Genomic DNA, 14,155 nt, shown 5'->3' with positions numbered 1-14,155 from the left:
CTGGAGGTGGGGGTGCTATTCAAATGGAGGGCTTGGCACTGGCCCACCTCTGTGATAAACACCAGCTGTAGCCAGCCTTTGCTCAGGACACCTCCCAGCCGGGAGAAGGCCTAAGAAATCTCTCCCAGCTTTTCTAGCCTGGTCCTTCCCTGATCATCTTTTAACATCTACCTTCCCCCCTCCCCCACACAGTGATGTCCGTTCCCTGAACTCCTCCTAGAGAACGTCCCCCCTGTTGCTTGGGGCCCCCCAGAACTGACCCGTAATGTTGAGGATGTTGTCTGCGATGGCTGTCGGTGTCATGATGCCCTGAGTGGTTTCGCCCTGGAGGATGGCCATCATGCTTTCCAGCTTGCTCAAGGTCCCAGTCACACATGATCTGCAAAGAAGCTCCTTGCTCGCCACCTGCCATTAGAAATGCAGGCTAATCCAGCAGAAATCAATTCCGTATAAAAGGCCGTAGCAGCTGTGCATGGTACTTACTGGGTTCAGTCCTACAAAGTACTGAGCGCTCTGGCTCTGAGACTACTCACATGTGTCTAGTTCAGCCTGTGCTTAGGAGCTCTGCTGGATTGGGACCGTACATCTATAATATTTCTCTTCAGATTGTACTTTATCTGCAACCAAGCCCATTTTCCCCCCCCGAGTCATCTACTTACCCCTCTCGCTGGATACCATAATCTACCTACCTACTGGACGTCTAGAGTTCCCTTCACTGTAGTACCTAGGTAACTCACACTGCAATAATAGCCTGCCTAGAGGTACCAACACAAGGCAGAGCACCCAACCAGAGCACCTGGTTCTGACACCAGGAGTGAATGTGTCTATTGTTGTTGCTTCTTTCAAGTTGTTACATGAGGGTTGAATTTAACTCCTGTTGAAGTCAACCAGAGGCGGTTGGGTTTTTTCCATTGTCTTCAATGGGAGCAGGATTTGGCTCTAACTGAATCCATCTCCAACATTCAAACACGTCCTAGAGCTGTGGGAGGGGTTTCACCACCCAGTTTTGATGACCATCCCTCCCATCCACTCCCAGATGTGTCTAAGAAACAGAACGTTCTACATTTTAAGCATGGGCTTGAGTCTGCAGCACACTCGGGAGGCTCGATGGGAATAATCTACGAAACACATGGAAGCGGTTACCACCACCCAGCTCCTCTTCTTTTTGTCGTCAGAGGATTCACCACAGATGTCAGAACAGCTTGCAGCACGAAGGGGTGTGAAAGCCCCCATGGCTTGTATTTGTACATTGTTACTACACAGCACCATTTACAGAGATATAAGAGGACCTCTCTCTACCCTGGGGATCTTACTATCTAAATAGACAGCAGCAGCATGTAAGATGAAAACAGGTTACACAGAGCAGAGGAAGGAAGAGAGAGAACAGCAAAAAGGAGTCCTGGGAGAACTGCCCCAGGGAGACTGTTACCCAAGGAGCAGAGCCGACATGAGAGATTTTCCAGTCAGAAAATGTGGTTTTTGTCAAAATAGAAACTCTCTGTGGGGAAAAATGTCAATTTTAACATTTTTTCCCCTCCCCCATAGGGATAATAGAAACAAGCAGGTTTATTTTGAGCCAACATTTCTAAAACCAGACAAAAAAGTTACTTGAAAATGATGCTTTTTGTTTCTATTTTTCCAATTTCAAATTTTTTGTTCTCTGCCTTTTTTTTTTTGGTTGCTATTTTGGTTTTTTGTTCTGGCTCAGAGCCAAAACTAATCTGGGAATGTCAGACCTGACCCTGGGACAAAAATTCCATTCCCTGACCAGTGCCACTACAGTCCGATCAGGTGCTGGGTTGCAGGCTCATGAGAAGAGGTCGAGTGTGTCTCGTGTTAGTAAAATCCAGCAGAGGAAAGTGATGTCTGGGGCCAGAGTTCAGGGCAGGGCCAGAGGCAGAAGAGAAAGCAGTGAGTTTGGTGAGAAGGATCCCAGGATAAGCTGTTTGACGCAAAGGGGATCGTGGGACAAGAATTTTGTGAGTGATGCTCAGCAGTGAAATGTTTGATTCATGTCAGGCTGTATTCCCAATGAGCGAGCTTGCAGAGCTATTTATGGGTATGAGGGAGGTGCTCAGAAATTACGGTGATGGGCAAGCAAAGCCTCACAGCCCCTTTGAGAGGTAGGGGAGGAGGAGTAGCTGGCTGATTGGCTGGCCAGCCAAAGCCAAGCCCATTAAATAGCTGGGCTTATTCGTTTGATGCCCAGCTGATGAAATATAAAAAGCCACTCCTGAATCCAACAGGGAGCAGCCCCAGCACGGGGAAGCGGGGCCCACTGGCTAGGCTGCCACAATGTGGAATGCAATACTTCAAATGATGACAGGCTCAGAGCCTCCTGCTGCCAAGCAACTGTGCTAGGGCTGTTTCCAGAGGACAGGTATAAATTTTTTGGTAACATCTGCAGCAGATGAGAGCACACATTCATCTCTCGCTGCCTTTCTAGAATGACAGATGAGAAAAGGGTGGTGGTGATAATGCTTGTACTTAAAGAGGGATGGATAGACACACCCACGCCCTACAGATGTCACCAACAAATTATAACTGTCCTCTGAATATGATCAATGTGTGTGTATGTGTGCGAAGCTGAAACAGAACGAGGAATGGCCAGAGCTACCCTTTCTTTCCATCACTCAGTGTCAGGGCAGAATGAGGCCGGAGGGTCCCATACCATGCATTGAGCAAGGGCAGCAGAGATCTGCTGGATATCGTCCACAGTGTTCACATTCAGGGAGATGAGGGTCTCGGTGATGTTCCTCCTCGTCCAGGTGCGAAGATCTTGTTCATTCCTGGTCTCGGCTTCTGAGCGCATCAAGTGCTCGTGCTTAGGGGAAACAAAAGCAGGGGGGTTTATCACAATCTTGCAGAACAGGAGCTTTAGCACTCAACCACAAATTTCCATTGCAGCATTTAATGACTTTCCAGCTGGGAGTCTCTGATATCTGGGTTCTCGGCAGAGCTGCTGCTGGATACAATCTGAAAGTTAAAAAGCCTCTGCATTCTGCTGCCAGTGGAAAATATAACTGGAAGCAGGACAGGAAACAGAGTCTCAGTAACACAGGGTAAGAGGCACTCTTGTAGCGCCTGCGAAAGAGTCTTCTCCTCTGCAGCTTCTGCCAGCTATGAGAACATTCTTGTCTCTCTCCAACTGGTCACTTTTCAAAGCTGCTGTGTGATCATATCAGATCTCTTCTCTCTTGCCTGTGCTGTGGTTCGGTGGGCCCAGCTTTCAACAGAGCGTTCCAGTCTGATTCTATGATTCAAATAGGCACTTTAATAGGACACCCCTGTTCTGCAGGCTTAAACTGGTACCTAGCTGCATACAACTGACGTTTACACAGCAAAGCACAAAGCGAGGCACCCAGGTGGAAATCTGGAGGCTCTGTGTAAGTGGCCATGTTTTGAAAATTGGGCTCCCTAGCTGCACAGTGACTCTTTACAGCATTTTAGGGATACACAATTTTATGCTATGGACAATCCAGGTGGATTAGATTGGCACAGGCATCTGTGCCCACTGTACTGCCATGGAATAGTCCATGGCTGGAGGTCAGGGCCTGTTCCCCATTCACCTAGTGGTCTGGGATTGCTGAGGAAGCCGTGTGCTCAGTCCCTCAGGGATGGGGAAGGGAGAGCCCTGTGGTGACGCCCTGAGGGACCAACACTGATAGGCTCCCAAGGATGGGATGAGACTCATCTGCGGCAAGAAAGAGGGATCCACAAAAGAGTACGGGAACTGGGCACCTGCTAGGACTGGGCCCTGAATGAGAGATGAGTGACAATGAACAAAGGGGCTGTGGGGGTAGCCTGGGAAGATGATGTTAAGAGAGAAAAGTCATGAATTGTATTTTGTGGCCACGTGTCGGGCACCTGTGGAAGGCCCTGTGTGCAGGTGCAGAGCTGTTCTGCTGACTCATCCTGGCAGCTGGGCCAGGCAGGTCTCAGTGGCACCCACTCAGATGTATGAAAGGCTAGCGGGAGAGGGGGAGCCTAGCAGCAGCCAGCCCAAAGGGAGCTCAGGATGAGGTTTCTGTTGGTAAGTGCAGTGTTTAAACTTGGGGTAGAAGACAGCGAGGGAAGGCTGACTGAACCCGGAGGAGGAAAGTCGGCTATGGGGGTGGGCGCAGGCTATATTTCCCTCTCCTGGGCCTACTTTGGTGGCCCCCGCTCTCACGCACATGTCACGTGACGGGGACGCACTCAGATCTCCAGCACCCCACCACAGGTCTCCAACATCTACTGACTTACTTGGGAGACCGGGTGAAACCGCCAGTTCACCTCAGGCCCAAGGTGAGCTCATGGACTGGATAAGGAGTGGCCAGCCAACCACAGCCGGCGGCAGGGCAGACAGGGCTACTTTACCTCATTTAAGATGGTGATGAGGGCCAGGGAGTACTCGATGACGTGCTGCGGGTCCCCCTGCTTCACCAAGCCCTGCAGCACAGTGTCAGTCTGATTGTAGAGCCAGTGAGAGAGGCTGTGGGCTCCGGCTGCGGGGGCTGGCAGGGTGATGGTCATGGAGCTGGAAGGGGAAGAGGCAGTCGGTTTGTAAAGAGCTGACTGTCGAATGGAACCAAGGGCAATGGGCGTACGCCCCGCCCCGGCCTTTCCCTGGTAGCTCCTAGAGAGAGTCCTTTGAGCGTCACCGACTCCTGCTCGGACCCCAGGCTTGGACCAGCTCTTCTCAGACCCCAGTCCCACCGGAGAGGGAGGCCTGTTTCTGAATAGTTGAGATAAGGGGCCAAATTCCTCCCTCATGTAACGCCACGTAACCACTGGATTGGCACAAGGGAAGTGTTTGACCTGGGAGTAAGATCTGGGTTCAGTTTTAGGGAGTTTAAGAAGCACCCAAGAACTGTCTTCAGTCCACTTCTGCCTTTGGCTTAGTCCTCTGGGCTCTAAGGGATACTCGTGAGCTGGATTCTTAAACCCTTAGATTGTAGAGGAGTCAATCCTCTAGGATCCAGGGAGCCCTCGTAGCTTGGATTTAGTCCCCTGGGGCCCAAGGTGCATGGGGTTAATGCACTGGGGTGGCTTGTGTTTATTCACTACTGAATGAAAGATGAGATTATCAGAAATCAGCCCATGCTGGGACCTGCCCCAGCGATCCCCGGATCCAAACACAGGAGTGCGCCCCCTTGAGCTAAACGCAGCTCTGCCCCTGCTTGTCAGCAGTGGGACACCAGGTTATTCCAAGCACCAGCTCCCTGCTGGTTCCAACTGTCTTTAAAGGGTTCTGGCTGCAAAGGAGGGGCAGGATGCAGAGCGCGCTCGCAGCACAAGCAGGGAGATCTCCAAGATAAATGGGCCAGGTATCATTTATTCATTTGGCTTTTCCTGTAAGCCATTAATTATAATGCAGCCATTTGTTATGGGTATGAAAGGAACATTAAATTCTTCTCCCACCCAACTGAAATGCGGGTCAGTCACAGCCTCTTTGACTGATGCATTGCCCATGAACAATGTTGCTTGTAAAAAATAGATAGATGGATCTCCCAGAAAACGACACCATGCCTCAAAAGGGAAGCATGGCTGTGAATCAATATGAATGGCCTGGCCACGGGAATAATAACTCAGGTGAGGGGAAATGTGTGTGCAGGGGGCTTTTTGATCTTTCTTAACAAGGCAGCTTTCATCAAGCTTTACTGGTCTAGTGGCCACGTCTATTAGGTGAGAGGTAAAACTTAAGACGTACCCGAAGAGGTCTTTAAAAGATTTCCAAATGGTGCTTGTGTTTGATTAAAATCAATAAGGAGAGGAAGTGCGTGTGAAACACACACGCTATCGACAGATGGTTAAAAATAGAATGAATTTTTGTGTGTGTCTATCAGAGAAGTTAGTGCTTGTGAGGACCTGAAGGAAGTGTGAAATCCTTCCTCTACCTACAGACCAGGCATGACAGAGGCAGCTGGAATGCAAGTTCCCATCTCACTGTGCCTTAACTCAGTCCTTGAGAGACCACCTGTAAGGACTGGAGCTCAGTCTCTGTGGCCCAATATTTCACTGATGCTGTGTCTGCCAGCAGTGCTGGGGGGTTTTCTGAGGTGGGCACGGTTGCAGTAGGAATCCAGCTTACAAAGGATCCATAGCCCTCGAACAGACATGCCCACTGCACAGCTGTTAAGCCACACTGTTATCCAGCCAAGGGCACAGGCCTGTGATTAGGGCTTCCTGGATTTTGTGCCCAGCTCGGCCCCACTTCACCATGTGGCTGTGGGCCTGTTGCTTCCCCTGTCTGTAATAGGAGCACCTTACCGGTTGAGGGCCACAAACGTAGCTCCCAGCTGATCCTGCACGAGCACGGAAACATACACAAGGAATCTGTTTGCACTGAAGCCGGGTGGGAGGAAGGCGCTGTGCTCAGAGCGGCTGCCTTTGTACATGCCAAACTCCTCACATTGCCCCACTTTGCAGCGAGTGGCCAGGAGGATGTACACCAAGGGGGCCTCTTCGTCCTCTGTGTCTCTCCAGCCTGCAAGCCAAGCACACCGGGCAGTGTCAATGGGATCCGAGCGCACCTACCAAGCCAGGCCTGTAGCTCCAGCCATTGTCTTAACCACTAGGGATCAGGCTTTTAAATCCATCATTAACGGGGGCCCGTGCCTCTCTTCTCCTCTCTGCTACTCTTATCCCTTGATTTGCATAATACTGTGCAGAGTTACATTGCTGACTCCCCCTGCCTCTTTACCCTCATCACTAGGGCCCTACCAAATTCATGGCCATGAAAAATGCATCACGGATCGTGAAATCTGGTCTCCCTGCATGAAATCTGGTCTTTTGTGTGCTTTTACCCTAGACTATACCGGTTTCACGGGGGAGACCAGCATTTCTCAAATTGGGGGTCCTGACCCAAAAGGGAGTCGCAGGGGGTGTCATAAGGTTATTTTAGGGGGGTCACAGTATTGCCATCCTTCCTTCTGCGCTCCCTTCAGAGCTGGGCGACCAGGGAGCAGTGGCTGCTGGCCAGGCACCCGGCTCGGAAGGCAGCAGCAGTGCAGAAGTCAGGGTGGCGACACCGCACCATGCCCTCCTTACGCCTGCACAGCCGCTGCTCTCTGGCCGCCCAGCTCTGACGGCAGCACCACCGACAGCAGCGGTGCAGAAGTCAGAGTAGCAGTACTGCAACCCCCCCACACACACACAATAACCTTGCGGCATCACCTCCCCCCCCACTCCTTTTTGGGTCAGGACCCCTACAGTTACAACACCGTGAAATTTCAGATTTAAATAGCTGAAATCATGAAATTTGCAATTTTAAAAATCCGATGATTCTGAAATTGACCAAAATGGACCATGAATTTGGTACGGCCCTACTCATCACTCCATCCACAGTGAGTGCCCCTCTGCTGAGATACAAAGCTCTGATCTGGATTCCCTCAAGTTTAGGGGTTTTCTGATGTGGATTTTGGGCCCTAGAACATTTGGTCATAGAGTTTAAGGCCAGAAGGGACCACTGGACCATCTGGTCTGATTTCCTGTATATCACAGGCCATCAACCCCTAGCCAGCACTCACGGCCTAAACCCAACCACTGAAATGAGACCAAAGTATCACAGCCCACAGGAGACTAGACTAGTATGTGCCATGGGCAGAGGATGGGCAAGACCAAGGTTCCCCAAGGCCCCTGCAATAGCAGGGATGATATACCCAGATAATCCTGGCACGCGACCCGCGCCCACACACTGCAGAGACAGGCAAAATTCCCCAAGGTCCCTGCCAGTCTGACCTGGGTGAAAAGTCTTTCCTGGCCACACCTATGGTAATCAGTTAGACCCTGAGCATGTGAGCAAGAACCAGACAGCCAAGCCCTTGAGAGAGAGGATGCTTGGTGCCACCTCAGAGTTCTGGCCAAGCCACCCCATGGCCCAGCTTCGGCTGTGGCCAGCCTTGATGCTTCAGAGAAAGGAGATCAACAAAAAATCCCAAAACAACCTAGAATACCTTGGGGGTAAAATATCCTTTCCTGTCCCCCTAGAGGTGGCCAGTTGAAACCCTGAAGCATGAGCTTTTAACCATTCAGGAGACCTAAAGAAATCAACACGCCACCATGGGAATAGCCACATGCTCCCCATAACTCAAGAGCAATAGCAAAACCAGGACGATTCTGTTGTACTGCAGAGGCTGAATACAGCACATATCCAAGGTCCCAGACTAGATATAATGTCCTAGACAAAAGCCCTGTAAAAGCTGCTATTAACCTGAGACCTCAGTGCAGGCCTGTTATAATCCAACAGAGCATGGCCCACCAGCTTTGGGAATGAATGGTTTATTACACAGGATATAGCCCACTGATCTGCATTTTGTATCCAGCACTTTGTCCCTGCTTAACAAATATTACTACTAATAGCCGCAAACCCCATAATGCCAAAGGTACAAAGTTTTCATAATTAGTGCTGGCAGATCAAAATATACCAGACGTTAAAATCACATCATTCTGATTACCCTCTTGCTTTCGCCCCTGATTTAAGCTGCAATGTGATCACCATCACAAGAATGACTAGCGCTAGAAACCAATTTGCCCTACCATCGGAAACATAGAATCCCAGCATTCATGTACAATAAAGCATGAATCTCTAATACTAATCATTTGGGGGAGAGGGGGAGAGTTTCAGAGACACTTACTTGCTGGCCCACAGCAATATGTTACAGGGACCAGTCAGCTTTTTGCATCATTGAGCTAGATATTTTTGTCTCTGACTGCGTCAGAAATAGCTTGCAGGAAAGGAAACTATATTTGTGTAGGGAAAGCAGAAAGAAATCATTCAGGCCACATTTTCAGAGTGGCCTCTAAGTGGTGTCCAGTTTCTGAGTTGTTTGAATGTGGGTATGTAATTTTGGGCACTCACTTTTTCCCCACGCCCAAAAGCCAGGTTTATACACACAATCCACTCGCACTGACTGTCTTAATAGGCATTCGGCCACTTGATTTAGATGTGGAAAATCTTGCATAAATGAGTTTTAGAATGTGCATGCCTGGGGTACAAAAATTGAGCGGGGCCTGCAGTCTGGTACTTGCAAACCTAAGGTTTTCTGCTTATGAAAAATCTGACCTATCCACAGGTCCCCTTAGGAACAGAACTGGAGCTAAGGGTAAAGAGCGAGAATTCTGTGGGACCAAGGAATACATGCATCTGGACAACTCACCTGGTGTGTGAAACACACTCACCGATGAACAGTAGAGATGCCAGGCTAATCTCTGGCACTGTCACGACCATGCTCTCACCTGCACATTCAAAGTGAACCTTTGCCATCAGCGCCCTGACTTCTCCGTTCGGAGAGAGCTGACACAATCCTCCAATCGGGGGCCGGTTCGGGAGCAGGTCAATGGAGGCGTAACCTTCCTCCCCAGTTGTGAGGTCAGTGATGTGAAGGGTAAAGGTGTATCCTTCCCCATCCTTTAAGGCCCCTGGCCGTAAGACCAGGTTCATTCCGGTGTTGCCAGTAGAGGTGGTGGTTTTGTCCAAGATGAGAGATTTGTTTTTAAAGCTATGCGCTGCCCATCTCTACAGAGACGAAGGGAGAAAGACGGGAGAAATTCTGGTTTAATCTGAAGTCTTGTCCCTAAAATGTTTTTGAACTGAGTCTATAGGGGAAAAAATAGAATCTAGGGGCAAAGGCTGCCAATTTTGCAGTTGATAATTCAGCTTTGTTCTCATGTGCTGAAGCAACAAGAACTGGAAAGCTTCCAAACTGTCTGGTGGGAATATTTCCACTGAGAGATCCACTTTCGTCTCTGGGATTACATCATCCACTGACAAAATATTTCATAATACAGAACACAAAACACAGGAAATCAAATTAAACAGTGGTGGAATCTCCATGGGATAACATTGCTTTTACAGGCTGCAAGTTGAATGTGTCCTGCATTGTTACTGTCAATAGTACAAACGTACAATTGTGACAACGAGACACACCGAGACGGACAGCCGGAAAACACCGCGCAGGAAACCACTCAGCTCACTGGGGATACAGAGCAGCGTTTCCAGTGGGACTTTCACTTACAAAGCCTGTTTCATCCAACAGCATATAGCCCAGTACACGGATGGGAGGGGAATGTGGCTGGAGGTGAAGAAAACAGACTGCGTGATCTATGTTTCAACTCCCTGAGCCAGAATAACTCCGACAGGCCACACAGCAGAGAGATGAAAACACTTTAAAATCTCAATCAAAAGGAATGTGAAATGAGCAGGTGGTGCGTGAGCCCAGGTTGGCGGTGCCGTGGCAGGGGCATCCTGGTTTGAATGGCCCTGGGGTAGCGTTGAGCCATTCTGATGGAGGGAGGCCACATTTCCCCAACTCCCGGGGCCATTACTGAGAAGATCTCGCCACTGGGACACGATTCGCACAGCCCGGGGAAGACCCGTATGGGCACGGCTAGGGGAAGGCCCACTTGGTGGAGCTGCTGCTGACAGAACCTGAGCGGCTCAGTTCGAATGGCAGCTGCAGCAAGCTTGCGGGCTCAACAGTGGCAAGGCCTTGCATGACGTGGGGGGCTCTGTGATGGGGTCAGTGCCCCTGCCCGAGGTTCACTGCAAACAGAACCTGCTCTAAGAAGCTGACGCATCACCCCCTTGGAGGTCAGTCTTCTTGCCGATTCACTGGGGACTGCAGTGGACAAAGGGGACACACTGAGCAAAGCCTCAGAGCCCTGCTGCTCCGTTTCTCTTTGGGAGTTCACGGTGATCGTGTTATTTTTTACTTAATTCTACCCCTCCCGGCCCCGAAAACAAAATGGATCGATTTTTGCCTCCAACAGCAACAGCTTCCCATTTACCCCAAGCTTGGAGTCGTTCTGGCAGTTCCTGCAGGTGCCCTCCAGGTAGACATAGGAGCTCTTGCTGACTTCGTAGACAGACTGGGCTTTGCAGGAAACACATTCTAGGGACACAATGGGGACCCTTCCATTCTTGATCAACACCTACGAGGAGGGAGGAAGAGCAAGAGAACAGCTCAGGAGATGCCCATTCCATGCCTGATGCAACCAGGACACACAGAAAAGCCAAAGGGGATATTGCTATCAACTTCTAACTAGTTTGCAAACGTCCTTGTCCCCAGTTCTCTGCACTGGAGCTCACATCATTTCAGCATGACGTGTATTTAGGGTAAAATTCACCCCTATGCAGAGGGACCAGCATGGGGCCTGTGCATGGCTTAAGTTCACTTAAGGATTCCCAAAGGGTTTTAGTGGGACAAGCCATGAATAAGCCACATAGGGATTTCACCTTTAGGGCCTAGATACTACGCTGCTGGGATCTCTGGAACTTCCCCACATTGATCCAGGCGAGACTAGGTGATTTTGTTTTGCCTTATTTTTTAAAATGGGTTGCTTTGGAGGTTTCTGTGTATTGTCCTGGGTAGGATGCCAAGATGGCTCTTGTGGTTTTACTAACATCTGTTGCTAAACTGAGGCATCCTTCAAAAAAAAAAAAATCCCTCTGACCCCACTTAAGACTAACCTGTGCTCTGTAGAGAAGACATCTAACTCGGAGAGGGAAGGTCTATTTGGATCGGAGATCAAACATATGGCATGCATCTGGCCCTGGAAACTTCTGCAACTCGCATTGATTTTCTTTGGGCCAAATCTTTGGCCCTTTGTCTGCAGCTGCAGCAAGCCCTGAGCCAGTGAAACTGGCTGTGAAAAGGGGGAGGCAGGACTGGCCCCCTGCTTGCCACAGAGCCCTGAACAATGCGGGTTGTCTGTCCTCCAATATACAGAGGGTGCGGGGCAGGCCCCAGATCTGTGCCTGCCTAGGCCCCTGGGCATTCTTCCCAGTGGAAGGGGAATGCGGTGGGCCCTGGTCCTGCAGCAGCATCTTCCTCCCTTGTTCCTGCTGAGATCCTCAGCGCTCAGCCTGGGCCTTTGTGCTGGGTCTCAGGATCTGGCCCTGGGCCTGCATGGCTCTGTTCAGTGCATTCTTTATGTCACTACTCTGTATACACTGTCAGCATCCTAAATACATTTTTAAATGCCCTTGAAAGACACGAGAGATGATAAAAGACGCTAGAACAGTAGCTCCTACTGACTATCAAATGCATTTTGCTCTGCAGTGCAGGACAGCCAGCTTTTCCACAGGACGGTGTGTGGTCCCAGACGTTCCTCTCAACTTCACCGCCTACACCTGGTTACCTCTAACATGCCTCTCCGACAAAGCGCTGTACGGGATAAGAACTTTAGCATCCCCATTCCCTCAGAGCCCCTGGCTAGTGGAGTATTATCTCTGTGCTTCTCCTAAACGCCTTTAATCCCTTACCAAGCAGCACTGTATGGAGTTTGCCTGGGCCCTAGCATAATGAATATTCTGCATGTAAAGAGAGGCAGTAATGAAGACATTGTTTAATATGGCAGGCTGTTAAAAGAGGAGAAGTGTTCCACCAAGTTAAGGGGAAGAGCATTGAAGCTTCCCTCATTCCTCCAGCCATTGCAAATTTCCTATGACACTGGATTCATTGTTTTGCGCTCATGCATGGAAAGCTGATAGTACGGAATGTCCTTGAAAAACTATCAATTTAATTTTTTTTTCTTTATCCTCCGGCTTTGGTTTAAAAATCCAGGCAGTAAGAGTTTCCACTTTCAGACTAACTACATCTCTTAATTGCCAAACGCACCATGATGAATGTTTCTGACATAAGCCATAAGTGCTGTCGGACTGCAAATGCGCTCTGTGTTCGGTTTAATCTGACATAAACAACATGCCCTGAAAAAACCTTCCTTTTCTTTTTTAAAAAGGAAAAAAGGGTAGGAAGATTGACAGCAAAAGCAAGTACCAGCCCTCCGAAAGCTCGCCCTTCCGGTGCCAATTTGGAAAGGGCACGGTACTGTTAAGTGGAAGTAGGGCTGGGGCACGACATTGCTGGATCAGTTCTTAACCCCGTGGGCTGCAGTATCCTCGTATTCTCCGAAGGCAGATCAGCCACTGCAAACTCAGAATCTGATCTGCTGTGAACTGGAACCATGCATGATCAGGTTATTAACATGGCGCATGCAGACAAAGACAGAGAGAGACAGCGTGATCTTAATAAAAGGCCTGCAGGAGGAAACACAACAAAACACATTACCATTGTCAGCAGATATGCTGCCCCCTGGAAATTTAAAGTGTGTCCATCACTGAGTATATGGTATATGCCCCCACGAGGGCCATGGACAGTGAGAGCTTTAGGACTCTTGAGGGATCAAAGGCAAATCTGTCCTTCAATCTCTTTCTGCTTCCTCCCCAATTAATGCAGACAGCAGCAAGCTCCTCAGTCCCTTGTTACGTTTGTTACTGTCCTGCAAAGTGGGGTCAGGAGAGGAGCAGGACTCGGGACCTACCTACGACTGTGGGTATCCCAAAAGTCAGCCAGCCATACACCTTTCTGGAGTTTTGCTTGGAAAGGGGAGTGTGACCCTGCGCCTTGTCCTGGTGCCCAGGAGCGGACATAAGCACAGTGAGGACAGCGGTACGTACGGTTTGATTCGTAGACTCGGGATTCAGACCCATCTTCCAGACACTCAGGTCGAACGTATATTCCACATCTGCTTCTAGTATGGCCTTGGAAATGGTGATGACCCCTCTTGTGGCACTGAAGTGCAGAGAGCACCCTGCAGGCGAGCTCTGCTTGCGAGGAGAAAAGATCATTCAAACCCTCCTTTGCACTGATGCACGTTGCATGAGTCCATAGCCAATACGTTCAGTTTCAGACACCATCGGTTCTTACTATAAATTACCCATTTCAACCCCCTTGTTTGTGGCTGGGGAGGGAGGGTGGGGTACCATTAAGCACACTGTATTTTCCATCAGGTTAGTAAACAACTCTTGGAACACCCTTATATTTTGGCTGGCCTCCACATTTTTAAAAAATTAATTCTGTATTAAATATCTTGTAAATATGCTAACAGAAGGCAGACAAATGAGAGTGCTTACATTTACACAAAGTCTGATGCACAAACCTCCATATGATTTCATTTAGAACTTGGAAATGACCGAAGAAAAGGTCTTTCAATAAACAAGACAGTCTGGTATCAACAAGACAATATTAATCGAGAGAGTTTGCCATGAGACTCTGAAGGGAGATCCTTTCTTATTGGTGGCCAAGACTGGTTTGATGTGTCGATCAGAGAGGAACAGTGTCCTGTACCCAACTGTTAGTTGGGCTTATCCTTCAAAAGCTTCATTTGGCTC

At 49.4% G+C, this 14,155-nt stretch overlaps 1 protein-coding gene across 1 annotated transcript in view; it reads right to left on the bottom strand.

Moving 5' to 3' along the window:
* Positions 1-14,155, bottom strand: part of PKD1 (polycystin 1, transient receptor potential channel interacting) — a 140,226-nt gene that overhangs the window by 38,894 nt on the left and 87,177 nt on the right. The window contains exons 16-22 of the mRNA XM_074965012.1: positions 13,442-13,588; positions 10,771-10,914; positions 9,220-9,499; positions 6,253-6,469; positions 4,360-4,519; positions 2,672-2,824; positions 261-405 (exon numbers count right to left, since the gene is read on the bottom strand). Coding sequence (XP_074821113.1) covers positions 261-405; positions 2,672-2,824; positions 4,360-4,519; positions 6,253-6,469; positions 9,220-9,499; positions 10,771-10,914; positions 13,442-13,588 — 1,246 coding nt within the window. The remainder of the gene's footprint in view (positions 1-260; positions 406-2,671; positions 2,825-4,359; positions 4,520-6,252; positions 6,470-9,219; positions 9,500-10,770; positions 10,915-13,441; positions 13,589-14,155) is intronic.

Source organism: Natator depressus, chromosome 10 (assembly GCF_965152275.1).
Source record: "Natator depressus isolate rNatDep1 chromosome 10, rNatDep2.hap1, whole genome shotgun sequence".
Classification (NCBI taxonomy): Eukaryota; Metazoa; Chordata; order Testudines; family Cheloniidae; genus Natator; species Natator depressus.
This window is presented reverse-complemented; position numbering and strand designations above follow the sequence as displayed.